The sequence below is a fragment of the Lacerta agilis genome, chromosome 16 (assembly GCF_009819535.1).
Source record: "Lacerta agilis isolate rLacAgi1 chromosome 16, rLacAgi1.pri, whole genome shotgun sequence".
NCBI lineage: Eukaryota > Metazoa > Chordata > Lepidosauria > Squamata > Lacertidae > Lacerta > Lacerta agilis.
Window position 1 is genome coordinate 38,757,280 of NC_046327.1, and position 24,464 is coordinate 38,781,743.

A 24,464-nucleotide genomic window follows, 5' to 3' on the forward strand; every position below is an offset into this window, starting at 1 on the left:
GCGTCTGTAACCTGAGGTACCACTGTAAATGAATAGAAAAAGAACCCATCCATGTGACGCTGACAGAAAACCCCACATATACACCAGGGGGCGAAACTAGGCTTTATTTCATCCAGGTCAGTTTGGCACTACCTCATGCACATTTGCATACCCCCCCCCCACATGCTGGGAGCCTCCATGGTGTTCCTCTGGAGGCTTCACCCGGAACAAAAAACCTGGCTAGCCCCCCACCCCCAGCTACAGAAAGAATGGAAATTTACTGCACCCCTTTCTCTCTCCCCACCACCTCTCTTCTCTTCAACCTTGTACTCTATACAACATTAAAGTTTCACATTGAATATAACTGATATGTAAAGAGGACTTTATGATATGAAAATAGAGATGATGTACTGTATGTACTTCTAGTTACAGGTGGGTAGCCGTATTTCGTGTATGTACTTCTGTAACCCAAGAAAATTTTTAATAAAAAAACCCAGCACCCAGAAGAGACTCTGGTTCGACCAGCGAGCAAACCTGGGGCAGGAGTATCCAACAGGGTGCCCACTTCAGATCCTGAACTCCCACCACCCATTGGCTTTGGCCATGCTAGCTGGAGCTGATCAGGGCAGATCACCTGAAGGGCACCATGTTGGCTGCCCCTGCTCAAGAGTAACGCCCACCCACTAGTCTCCTGTTCCACCTGACATCTGCTGTTGACAGGGGAACAAGTATGCCTGCAAGTGAGTGGAACAGAAATGCACCTGTCGTCTTCAACCGAGCACCGCCTTTAAAAAGAGAGACAGGCAGACAGACTGGCTTTACAATCAATCTGTCTTTCCTCTTCCCTGAAAACTTCTGTTGAGTGCAAGGGATGGTGTGGGACATAAACAGTGAGCCAATAATGTACATACAAGACATGGCAGTGAGAAATCAAGTTTTTATTAGGTAAACATGATTGTAAAAGCTATAGGAAACTGGAACATTTGGGTGAGCAAGAGGAGGGTGTCATCTTCAGAACATTGGCTGAAATCCACCTTAATATAAGCACCTTAATGCAATGTAGCAACTTATTGCAAATATCACTTCTGAATCTAGGTCTGACAGCCATAAATTCCTATGTTGCTGGAGAACTCGGCAAATTCATTGCACAGGTTTTGGTAGTCCTCGTCCTGACATTCATCCTCGTTTGGCCATCTCTCAATCCAGGTGTCCTTGCTAATAAAATAATTGAACCTGGAAAAGTAAGAGGGGAGATTTGAGTCTTCTGAGTCTTAGCTTATGGTTAGCATGGATATTGCAAGACAGTCGACAGATATCACCTGGTGTGAACAGCATCATACTGATACGTGCAATGCATGCTTCCTGTTGGACCATGAAATGCAACTTATATGGCAGCTGATTAGCTACTAGGCTACGTTCAAGGTGCTGGTTTTGGTGTATAAAACCTGACAGAGCTTGGACACCTGAAAGATAGTCTCATCCAGTTGATCACTACCACTGTGCAGGTGAGGGCCTCCTGCTGATACTGTACTGTCTTATCAGGAGGTCCATTCCACACAATGTTGTAACTGAGCTTCTAGTGTTGTTAGCCCCAATGCTTTGGGATTCCCTCCCCTTGAATATTAGACAGGTACTGTGTCTTTTTGGTGCCTACTTGAAGGCTTCCATCAAGCTAAGCTAAGATCTTTCCCAGTCTGCATCTGTAATGGAATTATTTCTAAGGTGTTTTTATTGTTTTGTCTTGTTTGCTGCTGTGGGCACCAAAGAGAATAAAAAGGTCCTCTAAACCTGGCCACATGACCCGTAAGCTGTACGCCGGCTCCCTCAGCCATTAACGCTAGATGAGCGCCGCAACCTCAGAGTCAGACACGACTGGATCTAATGGTCAGGGGTCCCTTTACCTTTAAGCCTGCCCCATAAGAGCAAAAGGGTGCAGTGACTCAGCAATAGCAGCCCCAGTCCTTCCCATAGCCCCAGAGCTTGAACCCATTCTCCTACTCTCACATTGTAATCACTCACTCTCTACTTGTCTTCCTTCTTGAAATCTGCATTGGTGTAACCAGCCCCCAAACCCCATAACTCTCAAGAAGAAGTGGGGGTGTGGAATAAAAAGCTTTCCCCAAGCAAGTTCCCAGAGAAAATTGGTGTTGAGGCAGGGCAGCTGGGCCCACTGATCTTCCAAATAACCTTTCCTTGAGAGTGGAGACACTTCACATTCGGTATTTGCTGCAATTTGCACAAACGGATTCATCCCAGACCTGTTGCATGTAATTCATTGCAATTCCTTTAAAACATTCCCCCCAGTTTTACTGTTTGGTGCCCCTGAACCACTCCAACACATACAAGGGAGAGGTCTTGTTCATTCACAATACCAGTAAACCATGTGTGTATCTGATATGAACCAGATACGGGGAGAAGTCAGGGAGCAAAGGGTGTGCACAGTGCAGAAGCAGATGGAGGAGGGGGCAGCGGGGGCAACAGCAGCAGCAGCAGCAGGAGGAGGAGGAGGAGGAGGAGGAGGAGGAGGAGGAGGAGGATCCGCCGCCCCTCCCAGGATGTCTAGATCTGTTGCTGAAGGATGCACTCTGGCCATAGTCTGGGGTGTTCTGCTAACTGTGAACTCTGCTTCCACCTCCCCTCCACCAGCTGCTAGCTGACCTGCCCTTTGCTCCATCAGCCCCAGAACTCTACTGCTCTCTGTATTTTCATGTCTGGTCCTTTTGTGGAGATGTGCAAGGAGAATGTGACACACAAAATGAAACACATACTCAGTTTTGATGGGCCACATGTCGCTTCTGTGACCCCAGATCAGATAGTCCTTGTTCTCCTCCAGGTGCAGAGAATCCTTGCATTTCATGTGGCTGATGAACCTCCGGGGCTTAGATTGTGGATTGGTGTCACTTCCTAGAGGAATCCGTTAAAACACAAAGAGAAATATTTGAATCAGGGCTTTGGTGAGCTTTAACTGCTTTCAGACAAGGGTATCTCCCAGCCCTACCAGCAGATGCTGCTGCTGGGATTGCAGGTGCTCTGACACGGAGCTACGATGAGCCTCCCCATTATTTGGAATTTTCCATAGATGCCAGACTTGTACTTTTTGGGTTGTTCCGAGAGTATGTCCTAGAGTACACTCAACTCTCTGGCCAGGTCTGTGAGCACTTCCCTATGATGGCTTGCTAGCACAAACAAGTTGCTGCCAACAATTAAAAACCAACAACCAACTAACTAGATTTCCCTCACAAACGGCGAATCTGGATTAAATGAAGACAGGATAAATACTGGCTGGCATTTTGATGCAAAAAATGTGTGGAGACTGAAAAATGTGCATGCATGAGGAGCACCCATCCCACAATAAACACCCATCTGAAAGTACTCTGTGAATAGTGGGGCCAAGGGGGCAGGGGCTGGGATAGGCAGTGATGGGCAAGATGTGGTCCAGCGAAGCTTACCTGCCATTATTCACCTTGCCTGCCCCCAATGAACTTCCAAGAAACACAAAAGTTCCTTACAGCACAGTTTCAAAAATCATCGACTAACTTAAGGCATTAGCTCAAACGGTTATTAAAAGGAAATGTTCTTTTGCTTTTGTAGTCAAGGGTTCCGCTCCCCCACCTCCTATAGTAGGGAAATTTTACCTGCTTTAATAACTTCAAGAATGGTCATGATGTAGTTGTCATAACTGTTGGTTTCTTCTATTTTCATTAGTCTGGTTTTATATACTTCAAAGACAGAGAAAAGGTTTTAGACACAGAGAGGGTTGCCTGTTTTCCTCTGTACAGGCCTCAGCTCCTTAAGGTGCAATGACACTTACAGCACAATCCTAACCATGTCGTTTGAATTAAATGAGATTTATTCCCAGGCAAGTATATATGCAAATATATCTGAAAGTAACCTCCTCTGAAAGCAGTGAGACCAACCTACCACTGTTGTTTAACCATCAGTGCTGCCAGGGGTGCCAACTTGAATACTGGGGAGGGGAGGTAAGCCCCACCCCGCATAATTAATCACATGACATGACATGGCGCGCGCACACACACACACACACACACACACACACAAACCATTAGAACGGCAAAACCCATCAACTTTAGGGGGGCCTGCCCACCTCAAATGTTTTTTTTTCTTTTTGGAAGGCCCTTTGCCCCTAGAGTTGGCTCTTTTGACTGCTGCTGAGGCTTCTGCTCATTAAACAGACTGAAAATCTCACCCCATTTTGACATATTTATTTATTTATAATTTTATTTTTTATTTTGACACAGTACAGCAATAATAAATAAATAAATAAATAAATATGTGCACCCCACCCCTGAGACAATTCCATTGTAACTATCCAACCTCCCAAAATTTCAACACCTTGTGATGGTTTGACCCCTTTCTGTTTTAACAGTACAAATTCTACAAACACCTTCCAGAGCTCCTCAGAATCATATCTCCTGCATATTCCCTGTCTTACCTTAATAGCACATGTTAATTTATCATTAATAGCTATATCCTACACCTCTTTATACCATTCTTCCATTTTATATTCACCTTGCCTCTTCCACTTCCTAGCTTGTGCAGCTGACAATAAATTTGTGAGCAAGTCCTTCATAGCTTCCAGACTATTAAATTGATAACAGTGCTACCTCTGGACTTTCAGTCAGCTTTAACCCAGTGATTTCTGTTATCTCCTTCAACACCCTTTGCCCCCAAAATTATACACATTTACACTCCCACCACATGTGAACATAAGTCCCAGTCTCCTGGCACCCTCTCCAACATAACACCAAATACTCCTTGTTTATCTGATTTAATCTGACTGGTGTTAAATAGCATCTCCAAACTAATTTATAATAATTTTCTTTTATCCTTATAGACAACATTTTCAAAGTATGTTTCTCCCATATTTCCCTTAGCTTTGACTATTTATCTGCCCTGTTGTCTCCTTTTCCCACACCTCTTTTAATTGATCTTGTTGATCCTCCATTTCTACTAATATTTTATAAATTTCACTGGTTTCCCTTTTAAAACTGCTTTCTTCTTTATCTCCCCTTTTCTATAATCTTTTTTTTCTTCAAATTTTGTATTTTTTTTGCAGTTCTTGTTTTCCCTTAACTACTTCTTTGTCCATTGCTCCAGTTGTATACAGTTAAACCAAGTTATTTTACTTCCTGTTAGAGCTTCTCTTATTTGTTCTTTGCTTCTCATTTTCTTCACCCATTCCTTTCTTTCAAATATTTTCTTCTCTTTCGCTTCTTTTTCAATTTCCTTTTTTCAGTTTACTGGGAAATATTCTATCACCACCACTGGAGTTAGTGGTGAATTTGGTGGTATCAATTTTCCTTTATATTTCGCCCATATCTCAATGATATTTCTTAATAAGGGATTTTCAATATTCTATCACCATTGTCTATTTGGTTTGACAAAAAATTATTCAATAACTTCTCCTTCATTTCCTGTCTAACCATTCTAACTCTCCTTGTTCTGTTATCCAATCTATGATATATCTTAACTGATTTGCTATATAATATAACTTTATGTTGGAGAGACCCAGTCCACCTGTTTTCTGGGGTTTATACCATCTTTTTTATTAATTCTAGGTTTCTTATCCCCATTACAAAATTTATTAATCATACTTTGCCAGCCCTTTATCTGTGTCTCCAATATCATAATTGGTAACATTAAAAAAAAGTTATTCTAGACAAAATTTTCATTTGAATTATCACTGTTCTTCTAAACCGTGAAAGCTTAATTTTGTTATATTCCCCCAGCTTTTCTTTAATTTCCCTTTTTGTTCTCTTGTTCTAAATTTTCTAAATTTCCTCTTATAGTTATACCCAAGTACTTTATTACATTTCTTAATTTTATATCTATTTTTATTTCCTTAAAAATCATTTTTCATCTTCATCATAGTTAAATATAATCATTTCTGATTTGGACCAATTAATATGCAATCCTGTTATTTCTTCAATTTTCCAAGGGATTTTCAATTGTTAGCAAGGTGGCATCTGTAAATAAGCCTATTTTCTCTTTTCCATTATTACTTATTCCTTTTATAGTTCCATCTTTTCTAACTACATTGGCCAGAGTTTCAATGCCTAATACAAATAAAAACTTTTTTATTTTGTTTTGACTATGGCAGACCAACACAGCTACCTACCTGTAACTAATACAAATAAAATTGGGGAATCCTTGTCTTGTACCTCGAACTAGTGTTATTTGTTTTGTTATACCATCATTCACTATGACATATGCATTGTTCCTCAAATATAATTGATTTATTAATCCCTTAAATCGTTCTTCAAATCTTAGGCTTCCTATAATCATTTTTTTAATGCTGGCAATTCTACACAGTCAAAAGCCTTAAAAAAATCCAATGCTACTATACTGTACCAGCTTTCAATTTATTTCTTCTTATTATATCTATTTTATTCAACACTCTTTCTATTAAACTAGACATCTGTCTTCCTGCTACAAAGCCACATCGGTTTTTATTTATAGATTTATACATAAAATTATTCATCTTTTTGCCATTATTGCGGTCAATATTTTAGTATCTTGATTTATTAGGGAAATCAGCCCATATGCTCCTGGGTCATTCAAATCTTTTCCTAGTTTTGGAATTAAGATAATTATTGATTGTTCACTTGATGGTGGGATCCTCTCACCATCTATTACTGAATTATGTAATACTTTTAGTTTTCCTATAACTTCCTCCATTTCTTTTTCTGAAATTGGTTGTTCCATAACCTCTCTATCCATACTTTCTAGCTTCATCTTCCAGTGTGTCTCAATATATTCTTTCATCTTCCCCATAGAATTGTTACCTGCTAAATATAACTCTTGCTAAAACTCCTGAAATACTCTCAACTTATCTTTCATCAAATTGTTAATATTACCAGTTTTATCTTTTATTAGGATAATTGAATTCTTTACTTTTTTGACTGAATGGCTCTAGCCAGCAATTTCGATTTTTTATTACTATGTTCAAAAAATTCTTTTTTCAAGAATATCAAATCTCTCTGCACTTTTTCCATATCTTTATTTTCTAACGCCTTCCTTTTTGCCTGTAATTTTGCAAACTTCTTTTACCTTTATCATTAATATATTGATTTTCCAATGACCTAATTTCTTCCTCTAACTTTTTTCATGTCTTCTTCTTGTTGTTTGCAATTTACTAGATTCCCTAATACTAATTCCCCTCATCACTGCTTTCATTGTATCCCATATTTTTGCTTGAGTACTTTGCCCCTTCTCATTAATCTGCCATATGTCTAATAATTCTATTATTGAAGATCCTCATACCTAACCTCCATCTTCTGGCTTCCTTATAATCTTTCTTTATTTTTAATAACATATTAACCAATTACAGGTGGGTAGCCGTGTTGGTCTGCCATAGTCAAAACAAAATAGGAAATTCTTTCCAGTAGCACCTTAGAGACCAACTGAGTTTGTTCTTGGTATGAGCTTTCGTGTGCATGCACACTTCCTATTTTGTTTCGATATTAACCAATGTGTGGTTGGTTACCTTTATTATTCCATTTTTTTAATTTGTTATTTTAGATATTAAGTTTTTTGAAATGAAGATTATAGAATCATAGAGTTGGAAGAGACCACAAGGGCCATCCAGTCCAACCCCCTGCCAAGCAGGAAACACCATCAAAGCATTCCTGACAGATGGCTGTCAAGCCTCGGCTTAAAGACCTCCAAAGAAGGAGACTCCACCACACTCCTTGGCAGCAAATTCCACTGTCGAACAGCTCTTACTGTCAGGAAGTTCTTCCTAATGTTTAGGTGGAATCTTCTTTCTTATAGTTGAATATAATCAATCCTTAAATAGGTCTTATGCATTAGTGAGAAGAAAGAAAATTTCTTCTCTCTTCCCCTCATCACTCTCCAAATGTCTTTCATATATTTCCTTTTCATAACTTTAGCTAATCCTGTAATGTTATTATATCTGTCCTCTGGGATAAGATTGGATTTATCCAATCGTTTATCTAATACCATGTTGAAATCTCCTGCCATAATCATATACAGTGGATCCTCAGGTAACATCGCCTCCGGCTTACATCACCCTCTGCTTGAGACCAGCCCAACCCCGGAAGTAGTGGAATGGGTTACTTCTAGGTTCACACTGTTTGCATATGTGCAGAAGTACTAAATTGTGCCATGTGGCAATGAGAGGTGATCATTCTAAGAGGCAGATTATAGGTACTAGAATTAATGGCACGAACAGCCCCTTCCTCATTTACAGGATTCATCAATCTAAACTGCAGTTACCGTAATCCACTTGTGCCATGCAAGCTTCCTGGATCCGTTGATCCACGCTGGAGGAGTCTGTCCTGTGTAGGTAGCAGTGTTCTTTGGGAAAGAAAGAAATGATGAGGCCAGGAAAAAATCTCCCTGGGACCCCCATGTTGTCTTTGGGGGCATTTAGATGCACTAGACAGATAACTGGGAGTGCCAGGTAATGATTTCAGGGCAGAATTGGATGGATCAGCAGTGCAGCCTGGCAGAATCTGGAATTTACTGGCTCTTCAACCTTCAGTGATCATTACTGGACAATTTTATAGCTCAGATCACAGTGATTTACATGAGTTGCATTAGCCTGGATGTTCCTTTCAAGGTAGCTGGATGGCCTGACCAACGGTATAAAATCGTAGAATTAGAGAGTTGGAAGGGATCTCAAGGATCCCCAAGATCCTCAAATGCAGGAATCATAACTAAAGAAGCCCTGGCAGATGGTCATTCAGCCTCTGCCAAGAAACTTCCAATGAAAGGCAGCCTGCCACCAAGGAAGTCTGTTCCACTATTGAACAGCTTTTATTATCAGGAAGTTCTTCCTAATGTTTAGTCAGAATCTCATTTTTTGCCATTTGAACATATTGATTTGAGTCCTCCCCGATGGAGCAGTAGACCCAGTGCTTGAAATGAACTGATTTGGTTTAATGAAGTCAATTCAAAAATCTTTGAGCTATACAGTGGTGTCCCGCTAGACGAATGCCTCGCAAGACGAAAAACTCGCTAGACGAAGGCATTCGTCTAGTGGGAGGCTGCCCCGCAAGACGAATTTGTCTATGGGGCTGCCTCGCAAGACGAAAATTTTTCATCTTTTTTTCCCCTTTCGTCTAGCGAAAGCGCGGCTGTCATTGCCGCTTCGCTAGACGAAAAACCCGCTAGACGAAAATTTTCGCAGAACGAATTATTTTCGTCTAGCGGGGCACCACTGTACCTGAAAGTATTTTCCATAATTGCTGGGTGTACTGAATGTGAATTAAGTATTTTTTGGGGTAGAACTCTGAACAATTTCTAGTTCATCAGGTTTGGGCTCTTTCATACTTTTGTCCCATATTTTGTACACACAGGTTCATGCTTTGAAATTTGGTGTCCAAGCGCTCCCCCCGCCCCCCCGTCACTTTCCCAAGGAAAACTGGGTCTTTAATGCTGAATAGGAACAAATTGCCATTTGGGGGTTCCATGGATTCAGCAGTAAAAAACAGGTTTACACAGGTAAAGTGCCAGGGCAAAAAAATGGTTTTTGGGAATGAAGTTTTAATGTACAGACCTGTCCCTAAAAACATGACTGAAAAGGAAGTCTGGATGAGCCCAGTATTCTATTACATTAAAAAAAAAACTTTTAAGACATTTTGGACCTTTCACCTAAGGATCATAACTGTGAAAAATAAATTGTGTGTGTGTGTTTTGATGTTTTCTTAGTCATCTTAAATATATATTATCTAATTCAGGACAAAAGCTTGTAACATTCTGATTGCTGGGGTCGCCCCCCCCAAACTGTGATCTGAATATTTTCATTTTCTAAACCAGGGGTCCAAGCGGTCCACAGGGGTCGTTTAACTGGCCCATGAGCTGCCCCCCAACTGAGCTGCCCCCTTGATGAGTCCCCGCACGCTCCGCTAAACCACTTTCACAGCACACGCCATCCAGCCCACGGAGGGACCTCCGCTGGAGTGGACCAGCCCAGGCAAGGTAAACCTTGCCAACCCCTGTTCTAAACAGACAAAAGTGAATTGAACTAGTTCCTGTTAAAAACGAACCTTCCAAGCTCTGAGTAGAGCACAGCAAGCACACAGACCTCAAAGTACTAGCACTTGCCTGGTGCAATGGGATGATTTGATGGGGCTTGAGTAAGCCACTTGACATCCTGGCTGTATTGTTCATAACCAGCAAAGTTAAAAATGAAGGAGCCCCAACAAATGCACACCAAAGTAAGTGTTACAAAATCAGAAACAACAAATTCCACATTACGCCAAGGTCCAGCCCCTCCCCCCCCTTAGGGTGAGCAAAACAGCACCTCTTCACCTGCCCTCCCTGCTTACCTTCTGCACACCGGCAAACATCACCATGGCATATTTTATTGAGAAGGCCAGTGGCTTTGGATGGGTGATAGAACTTGGTGCATTGGTCATCTGAAAGGAGAAATGTCACACTGAGATACCTGTGTAGTTCACTAAATCAATTCCTTATGAAGAAATCCCAAAAGGAACCCCTTGAGAAGTGCACAGATTAAGGGCAGACCCATTTCTCCCAAGGAGAATATTCATATTAAATGACATGAGCCTGACTTTATGCAATGAAAACCCATGAAGAAAGCTAGTTTCACTGCCCTGTAGGCCCATGTTTTTAAGAGTTGAATTCCAGCATTCATGGCACGAGGGATGGCCAAATTCTGTATTTGGGGGCAGCAGAGCACCATGCCCCAAACTGAGGTATGGGGACTAAAAACATCTTTATTTTGCAGCATAAACAAGTGGTCAGGCCCTGCAATAAAGTGGGCAGCATCTAGTAATTAGGGGCATCAGAGTTACTGAACACATTTGCTTCTGAGCACATGTGCTTAGGCATAGTACAAAATCCAGACGTAACATGGGCACATTGAATATTATTTAATACACTTAAAACTCTTTTGGTTTCCTTATAAATGAAACTAGTCTCTGTTGACAAACATTTTGGTTTACGAACACCATAAACCTGGAAGTAAATGCTTCAGTTTTCGAACACACCCCAGAAGTCGAACATACAAGATCCCGAGGCCTAGCTGTCGGCGGTTGAGTTTTTGGTTTTCAAACGTTTCAGAACTCAAATGGTCTTCCAGAACGGATTACATTCAAAAAGTGAGGTGCCGCTGTATTATTGTTCCCTTTCCCCTCGGTTAGTAAATCCACCCTTTGTTGTTGTTGTTTAGTCATTTAGTCGTGTCCGATTCTTTGTGACCCTATGGATCAGAGCACGCCATCCTTTGTACACTGTAGCAAAGCATAGGGCTCATCCAGATATTTATTTATTTATTACCATATTTTCCTGTGTATAAGATACCCTCCAATTTTTGACGAAATTCAGCAAAAACACCTTCTTATACATAGAAAAATATGGTAAATTTGTATACTGTCCTATACCGTAGATCTTAGAGCGGTTCACAACATAAAATCACAATACAAAAAATACGTAACATAAACAAAACCAACGCAATAATCCTCCCTTTCATGGCACATTTTAAAAGGGTTTCAGATGTCAATCAGCCAAAGGCCTGGAGAGAGGAACATTTTTGCCTGGTGCCTAAAGGTGTATACTGAAGGCACCAGCTGGACCTCCCTGGGATTCCTTTTGTGCCAGGTCTGTGCTTTAAAGTGCCATATCCGAGCGCTACGTTTTCCACCCTGGCACTTTCCATACAAAAACCCACTCTTTACTGTGGGAAACTGGAATTGCCATTTGTTCTGATTCAGCGTTAAAGAGTGGGTTTTTGTGAAACGTGCTGAAACATGGCATTATTGTTGTTGTTGTTGTTGTTGTTATTATTATGCCACCCATCTGACTGGATTGCCCCAGCATGGACATGTGTCAAAAAAGCGTGGCACAAAAGGTAAGCATGGATAAGCCCTTAATTAGCACAATTAGCCACACTTCAGTACATTCTTATCCATGGTCCACTGCCTTTCAGTGTTATTATGGGATTCATTTCATAATTCTGCACTTATAGTGTAGGGGCCACAAAAGACGTATATGTGTGTGATTAATTTCATAGTGTGCACACAACATATTAATAAGACCTTATGCTATTTGGCCTGTCTATGGGGGGCACATTCATATTATTTATTTCATTTATCCATTGCTCCCCATGGTTGCTTCCTGGCGTGATTTATAGCATAACCTGTGGCTGCCATTACCTAAGGCATAGTATGTGTAGACCTTGACTGCTGCTGGTTGAATGAGACCAACTTCAAAATACTGGTAAACTTTGAATTGCAGACATTCATATTCTGTGTGAGAGACCTGGGATTGGAGGAGAAAAGAGAGAATAGACATTAAACATTGTTTTTATTAGCTCTAACAGGGTAAATACGGACATCTATGGATAAAGACTCATGACATTACAGCAGGTTGAAAGCAGCAAAAGCACTTCCGGCGAGGTCGCCATCACGGGCGGTCGTGGGTTGCCTCGGCAGCGAGGCGACCCATCCAGCCCGGGGGTTGGAGCCCCGCCACTGCTATGCGGGGCTCCGGTGAGGCGCGGGAAGAGCGTCCCGCGCCTCGGGCTCCCCGGCGGGCCCGCTAGGCTACGCACCCTTTCCTCGTTCCCCCTGTAAAGGGGGAGTGGGGGTGAAGGGAGCGCGGAGCCGGGCCATTAGGGGAAATGCCCCAACCGGGCGGAAAAGCGGCGAGTACTGGCCGTGACGAGTGACGACGTTCTCCCTGAGAGATGAAAGGAAAAGAAGCCCGGAGGTCGTGAGTACTTGATTGGATTAACTGCTGAGCTTAAAGACTTAACAATCCGGGAGGCTTTAGATAAAGGAAGTCTGCCTCTTTCCCTTCGCTGGCAAGAAAATAACGGTCTGGGATACTGTTGCTACTGGATGGCTACATTGTAAAGATTTTTTCATAAGTGAGACTTTATAGATCTCCCTTTGGGGAGGAAGAGGATGGAGAATATTCCTTTTGAAAGTTTTGGTCTTTGCGTCCCGGTTTCAGAGAAAATGGCTGCAAAAACCCTGAACCGAAGTGGAAAATTACTGCTATAAGATGGATGAAATAGAAACTGAAATTTGATACCTATGCCCGTCCTCACCATGTTGGGCTTTGTTTTTGAAATTGTTTTGAACTCTGGACTAACTGATGAAGAAAGGATTATTATATTGAAACAGGAACTGCTTAATCAGAAATTGAAGGTTTTGAGTGGGGATATGAAGAAAAATCTACTTCCCACAGAGGAGACCTTTCAGATATTCGATACCATGGAAGAGAGCCTTGGCAAAGAGCTGAAGGAGATGATGGAAAAACTGAGAGAGACGGCATGGCGATTCCCGGAAAAAGAAACGTCCTTCGGTGGTGGCAGCCCGGGGACGGCGAGGAATGTTATATCCAGCCCCCGAGGTGAGAGCTCGGGAGCGAAGGGCAAGAAATTAAGATATTTACAAATAGAAGAAGAATGCAGCATTGAATGGGAGAAGCCGAAGGAAGATGAACAGTGTATCCTGATGCTCGATGCAAGGACTGTTGGGGACTGTGTCTTGTTCTGTGGACGTACAAGAAAAGAGGACAATTTGAGGAGTGGTTCCGGTGAAAGATGGAGAAGGACATTGGATAGAGGGGGGATAGGGTGAAGTGTGTTAAGTGCAGAATATTAATGCTTTGTTATGGTAATCTGAAATCGGAGGGTTAAGACATTAAGTTTTATTTTAATTTTTAATAAGAAAAGGGATATTTTGAACCTTTTTGTTATTAGCAGCAGTTTAAGGGAAAGAAGAATAGCTTAGATCTGATATAAGAAGAATTTGTTAAGATATAAAGTTATTTTATTAAGTATTATGGATTAAGATGATTTATTCATTTAAGATGATTGTTTAGATTTGAATTTCTTTTTGAAATGAATTCAATTTTTTGAGAGATGAAGTTATTAAAATAGAATTTGGCTTGGGAACCGAAGGAGAAAAGGCAGGGGAAGTCAACTGTAAAGATTCGAAACTAGATTTTTTCTGTATGTGTGTAAAAAAGAAGGAGAATCGTGGTTATGTCTGTTTTTGTTTTGTATAAATGTGGGTGGGTGATGGTATTATTTGTTATGGAAAATACCAATAAACTCTTTATAAAAAAAAAAATGAAAGCAGCAAAAGGTTGAACCTTATCACAAAACTTATTATTCCAAAACATAATGGAATTTCCCCCATTAACCTATTAGGTTTGTATGTATACATTCTTTTACAATAAGATGTTTTTTAGCCATTCACATACAGTAGGAAATATACTCCCTGCTGCCCCAGTTTTTAACTATCATAATCTTCACAGCAGTTATAACATTGGTCATTTTCCAGGATAACATCCACCAGACAGCATGCAGCAGTACTTTAGGTTCTAGGGGTATGTGATATCCTAACATGTTAGAAATATTAGCCTGTACGGATTTCCAAAAAGTTTGTATTTGAGAGCAGGTCCAAAAGATGCTGTCTGTCTGCCTGTCTGTCTATCTGCTTTACTCAACCAACATCTCCAAAATTTGTCTGATCCCAACTTATATATTAAGTTTAATTTGTGGGGTGTTGAATACCATTAAGAGAGAATAAATCTTTTGAGTGCCAGTCTTTCACTGGAGAAAGGAGTGTTGGACTTATTAATGCTATTTTCCTTTGGTAAATGGAAACTATTTAGTAATACACACTTTGCACTGTAGGCAGAGTTATGAAAATGGTTTCATTACTAAGTCCCTTTTGGTGGGAGAAGAGTGGCTTCTGCACTTATGGGATGCTCTGCTCCTTCCCCTTTAAAACCTGGTGCAGCTAAATGGGGTTTCTCAGGCAATTCTCATCAGCTGACTGGCAGTGCCAACAGAACCCCTATTCAAATCACTGGACAAGATGGCACTCTGAAAGGGGCTTCTGAAGACTTTACCATCTGCTGACTACAGTGGTACCTTGGTTTAATAACAGCCCTGTTTACGAACAATTCGGTTTACAAACTCCACAAAACTGGAAGTAGTGTCCCGATTTGTGAACTTTACCTCGGTCTAAGAATGGAATCTGAATGGTGGAAGGGCACCGGCGGCAGGAGGCCTCATTAGGGAAAGCGTGCCTCGGTTTAAGAATGGTTTCGGTTTAAGAGCAGACTTCTGGAACGGATTAAGTTCGTAAACCGAGGTACCACTGTATAGGGGTTTCAAAGTAGGTTTTATCTTAAACAACTGCAAACACAGTAAATAAAGTGTTCACTTGCAATATATAAGTGGTTCAGTGCTCATTTCTTCTCTTTCCAAAATAGATTTTATCTTCAACAATTGCAAACGCAGTAATAAAGAGTCCACTTGTGATATACCAGTGGTTCAATGCTCAGACATCGTTCTGGTAACCGGACATTTTGTCACTCAAGACAAGAGCTTAGTCATCGAGCTTTGGTGCCAATGGATGCTTCCCCTGAGATGCAAAAGCAGCTTTGGAGAGGGTTACCCCCCCCCCAATAACAGTGCAGGAATAGAAAGTTAACTTCCTCATTCCCATCTGGCAAGATCCTGGGGCATTTAACGCTACCCCACAGCTGATATTTACATGACAAAAATGTGCACATTAATTTTATCCACACCATTAGCATCACTTCTAGTTTGTGTCCTTCTCACCTCATAGACCCTATGACAAGGGTTGCCAGTCTTTTTAGGTCTGTGGTATATTTGTCCACACCTCAGCTGCTCACACACTCTTTCTGGCCCTGCCAGCAACTAGGCTTGAAAGTAGCCTTCCGTTGGCTGCAAGAGAAGGTTCCTTTCAAGCCAGGTGGACAGGACCCCTCAGACACCAAGGAAGGCTTCCATGGATGCATGCATGGATGCTCACATGGATTGAACTGGCAACCCATGCTCAATGACGTAGAACAATGCAATGCACAATGGAACATTACCTTCCACATTATCATACACATATATGGCCTAATGTGGCTAAAAAGCACTTATAAAATGGTCCTTGAAACAGCTCAAGAAGAGGCATGCATCTAGTTCTTTTTGACCCACATAGATCTTGCTTTAAAGTTTAACACCTACATATCCGTGGAAATGCCAGAGGAACTTGCTGGTGTTTACTTATTCATCCCAATGTCCGGAATAAAAATAAATGCAGTGAATACGATTGGCATTTGCTGTTGTTCTTGCTTTTAGGCTGCAAATGTTACGCAATTGATTAATTTTAACCCTGCCCCTGCCATTTGCATTGTGTTTCCTCTACGGTGGATTGGAATAAAGCAGAGACAACATAATTTACATAATTTCACAACATCAGACAATGAGACAAATAAGGTATTTTCTGGCAGAAAGGAAACTGCAGAAGAATGGCAACAGTGCTGCCTGTGACAGAAAGAAGGCAAAACGGGACATAGAGCCTTCTTGCACCAGATCTCCCTTCTCCATGACTCTTTACCTTGTGCAAGTAGAGGATGAGGTTCCCTCTTTCAGACTTGACATTGTCAATTTCGAACTTGGTGATGTATTTATCCACACCTTCAGAGAGCTAAGCACAGAGAGAAAACAAAATAAACATGGTTCAGGACCAGTACCATACTGAGTCTATCTACTGATCTATGTAAATTTGTTAAGTATGGCACCTGTGGCCTTGCTGTTCATATTTGTACAAAATTTTTTTTTTTGTCTCTTTGCAAAGCTGGGGGCGCAATGTCTGTCATGATAGGGGTTTAACACAAGCCACAATTGGCAGGGTCTGGCCCATGACACTTAAGAAAATAATAATGTTTCATTGGTTTTCTCAAATGTATACAAATGATTAAATAGCAGAAATAAGGTAAGTGAACTGGGAAACCATTCCACCCACCTCAGATACATGTATTAAAGATACACATAGGCACACAAGCAATTGTTATTCAAGAGAGACAACATCAATTTCCCTACTATTTATCATAAGAAGGCAACCTCCAACCATTGTCCCACATCTTGAGAAAATAATGTGACCTATGCAGCTCCATAAAGGGAGCCCAGATGGCAAAGCAGTACACTGGGCTTTGTCTTTCCTTTGTCATGATACAAGTCATTTTTTCCTGTCATTTGCATTGTTCCATACCCTGTGGAGCTCAAACAGAAGCCTACCTGCTATTTTCCAGTTTTTCACAATTTCCTGCAACACGGCTGAGATCAACTGCTTATGTTGTAAACCTTCACTTCCACCTTCCCAGAGAAGTGCTAGTTGTGGGGCAAATGCTGCAGCTTCAGCCCAAGACATTTTAATACAACTCCTGTTTATTCCAATAAGTCTTCTGCAGGAGACCTTCTGTCCCATTGCCAGACAGGACTGCTTGCCTTTTACTGTGCCGGCCTCAACTGCACCCAAGTGCAGCTGCCTCACTTTGTTTTGTGAATGGTGGTAGTCAGTCTTTGACAGTGGAAACAGCACAATGGCAGTTGTGGCAGAGTCCACTGCTACATACCATTTATGCTCATAAGGCAGAGGCTTTCAACCTTTTTGAGTCCACGGCTCCCTTAACCAACTACATTCTTTCTGCAGCACCCCTGAGGGGCTCAGGAGCCCAGTTATGTTACCCCTTGCCTGCAAAGCCGGCAGCCCCTCACCCTTTTCCAACACCCTCCCTTGTGGAGTGTTCCCTCAGCCTCTTCTCTTCTCCCTTCTCCTTGGGAGTACTCTGGGCAGTCTGGTCTCTGAGCTGCTTTCCCTGCCCCAAAGAGAGGTGCCTCCTCACGCTGCCCAACAGGGGCCTGGGAAGCACCCCCTGGCCAGCCCCAGAGGCACCCTTTGCCTGGGGAGCTTGTAGCCAGGGCTGCTGCAACAAACAGCTGTGCAAGCGTTTAGGAGGCAGAGAAAAGAGAGGGCATCAGAGGGAAGGAAAGAGGGACTGAGGCCAGTGTTGCCCACGGCACCCTGACCATCATTCAAGGCACCCAAGGGTGCTATGGCACACTGTTTGAAAACCACTGCCATAAGGGACTGGCTGGGATGCCATTCTTTGTGTTGCCCAGTAAACAGCTATGTCACAACAGAGCTGGTGGCATTTATGGTAAGCCTGCAGATCTAATTCCAATGATCTAAGGTTTTAAACTGACTACAGTGGATTTCGTATTCTTAACATGACAATTTAAGCAGCTGCTTCCAGCATAAATAGGGCTCACTTACCCGCTTAAGATCTTCAGAGTCAGCTACAAAGCCAGTGAGCATAGAGACATCTATTATGGTATTTGTGGCATCAATGTCACCAAGATACCTATAATCAGCGATAGAGGGTGAAATGTATTTCATAGCTCAAAAATCAAATTGGTTTCCATTCCAACAGCTTCTCATATCACTACTATTACAATAAGCAAGTTCTAGGCTGGCTCACAAAAGTGGCGCTGAGAGTGGGGGAGAAGAGTCACCATGTATCCGATTTTTCAGTTGCCCCAGGACCAAACTACAGATGATGTTGATTGCATTCATGCAGTTAATGTACTCTTTATATAAAAAAGGTAACTCGTACTTGCATAAGGGAGGGAGTGGGACTGTAGGAGACAGAGATGGAGATGGAGGAGAGAGCTTAATCCTTCTATATTCTGCTGTCGTCCTGATGAAAATCAGCTCCCTCAACCTGCAGTTTGCATCAGGAGGGAAGCCTCTCTGTGATCCCAATCATTATCAGCCCCCATGCCCCCAAAGTGGGTGCTATTTGCATTTTTTTTAAAGTGCCTGTTAAACACAGGAGTGCATTTCAACATATCTAGTTTGTTTCTGAGTTTTGTGTTTTGGTCTGGGTTGTATTGGCAGATGATCAAAATATCAAGTCCTTTAAGACTTTTTAAAATGATCCATTCCAGAGTTTTGGTTAGGGGGTGAGGTCTTTGACTCCACAAAATTCATTTTAGGCTGAAGACAGATACAACATGGAAGAACAGCAGATGCCATTGAGTTGTATCTCTGCTGCTTTTTAAAGAAAGATTTGCTTATCTCTCTATTTGCAAGCACTAGAAAAAGAGGAGAAATAAGTGCTGTAGATTTTCTGAGTGGTTCATCTTGAAACGTGAAAAGCCAGGCCTGGTAGATTATTGTTGGCCACCTTTGATGAGCACCAACACACCTCCCACCATCCCCAGAGCAGATTTGGTAAAATGCAGGATGGGTGGATATGAATAAGCAAGCACGTTCCACTTGAGGAAAAAATGGCAAATGCCTCATTGCACAAGCGGAGGAGCCTGGCTGAGGAGTCTGCAATGCTTTTGGTGGTGTGTATTGCATGGTGTGAATAATGAACCTGGGGTGATATTGTGGGCACAGAATCTGTTTGGGCTGCTTTTAAAATCCTAACTCTCTGGTTTGTCTTCACCTTCACTTATAAATGAATGTGACTATTTAGCATCTTCAGCTGAAACCTCTGACCTTCAAATATTGCTCTTCCACTTCAGATATGTTCCTTCTTGCCAATGTGAGGCCAAGAGCTGGTTGCACTCAACTGCCATGCAGACCTACTAATAAGCCCGTTCGCCACCTTTGTGGGTGGGCAGCTTTGCAGGCAAGCCCTGGGCCTCCCTGGTAAACTGGTGTATCACCAGCTGGACCGTATCCCTGCTGCCAGTTGGGCCAATGGCAGCGGGAGGTATAATAATATATAATAATAATTTATTACTTGTTCCCCAGCCACCCTAGGCTGCTTCCAACAAATATTAAAATACATTAAAATGTCACAGATTAAAAACTTCCTTAAACAGGGCTGCCTTCAGGTATTTTCTAAATGTCATGTAGTTGTTTATCTCTTTGACCTCTGATGGGAGGGCGTTCCACAGGGCGGGCGCCACTACCGAGAAGGCCCTCTGCCTGGTTCTCTGTAGCTTTGCTTCTCGCCGTGAGGGAACCGCCAGAAGGCCCTCGGCACTGGATCTCAGTGTCCGGGCTGAACGATGGGGGTGGAGACGCTCCTTCAGGTATACAGGACCGAGGCAGTGGCCGTTCCCCTGGGCACAGGACCAACAGACCAATGATGGTCCTTGGCACCACACCCAGGGGAAGTTTAAATGCCCGGTCATCCTGGCCTCCCCTTCGCTGCGCCGGTTCTTGCTATGGACAATGTCAGTCACCTAAGTTTTTTAGGGGCCAGGCAGGAATTTTTCCCACTTGGCTAACTGGCAACCGCCATTTCAGTTTTTGCCTACCTCGTAGCAATCATCACAATTTTGTAAGGCGGATAGGTATTGGATAAGCCTAGTCTTGTTTGGAGGGGAGGTTGTAATCTCCACCTGCCTCTCCACGGGTAAGGGTATCCTGTTAAAAGGATCCAGAAGGAGTGGCTCCTGTCTGGTGCCTAGCCGGGGGCTAGGGCCATACCACTCCTCCAACGGGGACTGCTTGAGGGACACCCTGATTTGACATAGGTCATAAGGCATCCCCACCACAACCAGCTTCACCCTTAGAAACACTCCCAACGGATGAGCAGGAGTGACATTACACAGTTGCTTACCAGAAGGCCTATGGCCAAACTTCACATCTGTAACCAATAAGGTTGTGGGCTTATTTGATCCCAAACCAATATCCTGTGTGGTGTCTACTTATTTACATTTGGCAGTACAGGGTGGCCACGGGGTCTTGATATGCAAGTTCTGAAACAGGAGGTACTTTCTGAAAATACTGAAATAACTCTTACAGTAGGACTATGACACTTCACTTATTACTCATGCAGGATCCATGATCTTGACTGCTCTCAGGGCCCCCTTCATGGATCCATGCTGGTGGGGGGCAGAACAGAGCTAACTGTGACATGACTGGTCAGTTAGTTAAGTATTATTTATTTATTTATTTATTTACTTGATTAGGGGGCAGTTGCCCCCTGTTGGCTACACCCATGTACTCAGGGTTATCTATGCGGCCCAGCTCCGTGAAATGGATATCAGAGGCAGTTTTGCAGTGGCCTCAATCTTACTTGCAGGGTGGGGTCCTGGAGCACTATGCACTTATGCTATGGCATGCTGAAGGGCACAATTTTTGTCCCCAATGCTTTTAAATGTCTATATGAAGGTGTTGGGAGTGGTCATTTGGAGATGTGGAACATGCTGCCATCAATACGCTGTTGACACACTTCTGTGAGTCTCTAAAATACCTTAATGGCCAAGCAAGCCCTGGACTGATGTCTGGAAGAGATGCAGTAGCTGGATTGGATGAAGGCTAACAAACTGAGCTTGAATCCTGGCAAGAAGAAGGCTATGTATGCAGCTTAAAAATTTTTCATTTATAGAAAGCATACTCTCACATGTGACACATTTTTATGTTATTCTGATCTTTGCCTTTTATACTTTTACATTTCATTTTATACACACTATTTTGAGAAGATTTTCCCCCTCAATTTAGCAGTATAGAAAAGTGTGCATAAATAGAGCTGGTCGTTCTCACCTTGTGCAGATTTTGATCTTTACTGCTCTCAGGGCCCCCTTCATCTGCTTCTCACCTAAAAATTGTTTGACCAAAGGTGAAACAATTAGTCTCATATTTAAGTATTTATTTTAAAAACTTATATGGTACATGGTGTGGGTTTAGCACCCTGCTCCCCCCTCCTACATCTGTCACCACACTGCAGCTGCTGGTGTTCCAACCCTCAAGCCTCCTCAGCAGCTTCCACTGCCATGTTCTGGTCTCAAGTTTACAAACAGATGAAGAGGTGCAAATGTACAAAGGAACAGTTATCATAGAATCATAGAATCATCGAGTTGGAAGAGACCACAAGGGCCATCCAGTCCAACCCCCTGCCAAGCAGGAAACACCATCAAAGCATTCCTGACAGATGGCTGTCAAGCCTCTGCTTAAAGACCTCCAAAGAAGGAGACTCCACCACACTCCTTGGCAGCAAATTCCACTGTCGAACAGCTCTTACTGTCAGGAAGTTCTTCCTAATGTTTAGGTGGAATCTTCTTTCTTGTAGTTTGAATCCATTGCCCCGTGTCCGCTTCTCTGGAGCAGCAGAAAACAACCTTTCACCCTCCTCTATATGACATCCTTTTATATATTTGAACATGGCTATCATATCGCCCCTTAACCTTCTCTTCTCCAGGCTAAACATACCCAGCTCCCTAAGCCGTTCCTCATAAGGCATCGTTTCCAGGCCTTTGACCATTTTGGTTGCCCTCCTCTGGACACGTTCCAGCTTGTCAGTATCCTTCTTGAACTGTGGTGCCCAGAACTGGACACAGTATTCCAGGTGAGGTCTGACCAGAGCAGAATATAGTGGTACTATTACTACCCTTGATCTAGATGCTATACTCCTATTGATGCAGCCCAGAATTGCATTGGCTTTTTTAGCTGCTGCATCACACTGTTGACTCATGTCAAGTTTATGGTCTACCAAGACTCCTAGATCCTTTTCACATGTACTGCTCTCAAGCCAGGTGTCACCCATCCTGTATTTGTGTCTTTCATTTTTTTTTGCCCAAGTGTAGTACTTTACATTTCTCCCTGTTAAAATTCATCTTGTTTGCTTTGGCCCAGTTCTCTAGTCTGTTAAGGTCATTTTGAAGTGTGATCCTGTCCTCTGGGGTATTAGCCACCCCTCCTAATTTGGTGTCATCTGCAAACTTGATCAGGATACCCTCAAGCCCATCATCCAAGTCATTGATGAAGATGTTGAATAAGACTGGGCCCAAGACAGAACCCTGTGGCACCCCACTAGTCACTTCTCTCCAGGATGAAGAGGAGCCATTAATGAGTACCCTTTGGGTTCGGTCAGTCAGCCAGTTACAAATCCACTGAATGGTAGCATTGTCTAGCCCACATTTTACCAGCTTCTTTACGAGAATATCATGGGGCACCTTGTCAAAGGCCTTGCTGAAATCAAGATAGGCTACATCCACAGCGTTCCCTTCATCTACCAGGCTTGTAATTCTGTCAAAAAATGAGATCAGATTGGTCTGACATGACTTATTTTTCAGAAACCCATGCTGACTTTTAGTGATCACAGCGTTCCTTTCTAGGTGCTCACAGACCGTTTGCTTAATGATCTGCTCTAGAATCTTTCCTGGTATTGATGTTATAAAATCTTCACCCACAATTCTGTGGGGAAGCACCTATATTTGGGAACCACATGAAGTTTTGTTCCAGAGCACAGAGGAACCATGCAGAAATGAAAATAAACTGATTGGAATACTGATGTGAATAAGCCCCTTGTAGATCACCCACATATATTTAAAATAGACTTTCTGCATATTTTTGAGAAGTGCACCATAGCTCAATTAATTTAAACTGTGAGCAGAAAAACCAAGTCCATTTTGATTAAATCAAGTCCTTCTGGCAAATCTACATCCACCACTTAGACTTACTCAGCTGGACTTCATCAACAGCAACTTGCAGGTCGAAATTCCTGCATGGAGCTGCTTCCTCCTGTAGCTTTGCGTTATAAACTGTCATGACAGTCATAGTTGCTTCCCCTTTGCCTGTTGCTTTCACAATGAAATCTTCATTCCACTTGGTCTGAAAAGCAACCAGAGTCTGGATTAGGGTGCTAAGAGTTGCTGAGAATAGTTCTGTGACCTAAGGCAGATTCTTGGCTACTTTTGGAAGGAGATTCTCAGACTTTCGAAGGGGAGCAACCATAGTTGCATCAATTTCATTTTCATTTTACGTATGTCCCATAGACATATCTACAAATTGACTTCCTTCATTCCCAGCGTAAATCTGGAACCATGGGGAATAATTATTTCACTGCCCTGGAAAACCAGGTTGCTGTCATAATCAGAAGCTATTGCCACCAACTGCAAGAAGTGGGATGAAATTTGTGCCTTTTACTGGCAGTTTCATATCAGACAACAATCATAGTGCCTTTGTAACCATAAGACTGAATGGCTTGTACAGTATGTAGAGCTCAGAGCAGTTTACCAGGTGAGCTTCTGAACTAGCCCCCTGCCCCAATCCCACCTCCACCCCCTGCCTTTGGGAACAATTCAAGAACTGCATTTCATACAACATGAGCCTTATAATTTATAGGGGGCTCCTCCAGACAACCTATTTATTGAGCATTCATCCTGATTTGCTTGCTCGAAGTTTACAGAGGGATGAAACTACAGTCAGTCTTTATAGAGCATTCGTTTTTTGTTTTTTTTTCGTGGGGACATTAAGCAAAAACGACATTCAGTGTGAATGCGTCCTGATTTGCTTATGCAGTGTTTAAACATCTTCCTGTTAATCATTCACTCATCCCGCAATTTGCAAAGTGCCCCCCCACTCTCCTAACTGCAAATTGTCAATTTTTAAAAGTGGATTTGTTGTGCCAGGGTGACAGAGCAGTTTAAATCCTCAGTATACTCTTGGATTCCACATGCCCAATAGTGACAGACTGGAAGTGTCCAGAGGCAACTTTACTTTTACAGTCCATCATGAAATGCAGATTCAGCCAAGGATTGTTGATAATGTCTGGAGCGCAAAGGCTTTTATAAGCAAATAAACATTCACCTATGTGGGAAGATTGATATTGAGATTATAATGCTACCCTGGTGTATTTATGAACAGGATCTTAGATTTCTGTTAGGTCCTATTTGTGGATGCAACTCT

General features: G+C 42.3%; 1 protein-coding gene across 1 annotated transcript in view; it reads right to left on the reverse strand.

The window, feature by feature from the left end:
* Positions 1-898: 898 nt before the first annotated feature.
* The window catches only part of LOC117060756 (A.superbus venom factor 1-like), a 93,475-nt gene continuing 69,909 nt past the window's right edge, over positions 899-24,464 (reverse strand). The window contains exons 31-40 of the mRNA XM_033173274.1: positions 23,237-23,387; positions 21,321-21,375; positions 18,087-18,174; positions 16,368-16,457; positions 12,144-12,249; positions 10,296-10,385; positions 8,239-8,319; positions 3,615-3,698; positions 2,748-2,883; positions 899-1,212 (exon numbers count right to left, since the gene is read on the reverse strand). Coding sequence (XP_033029165.1) covers positions 1,071-1,212; positions 2,748-2,883; positions 3,615-3,698; positions 8,239-8,319; positions 10,296-10,385; positions 12,144-12,249; positions 16,368-16,457; positions 18,087-18,174; positions 21,321-21,375; positions 23,237-23,387 — 1,023 coding nt within the window. The 3' untranslated portion in view covers positions 899-1,070. The remainder of the gene's footprint in view (positions 1,213-2,747; positions 2,884-3,614; positions 3,699-8,238; positions 8,320-10,295; positions 10,386-12,143; positions 12,250-16,367; positions 16,458-18,086; positions 18,175-21,320; positions 21,376-23,236; positions 23,388-24,464) is intronic.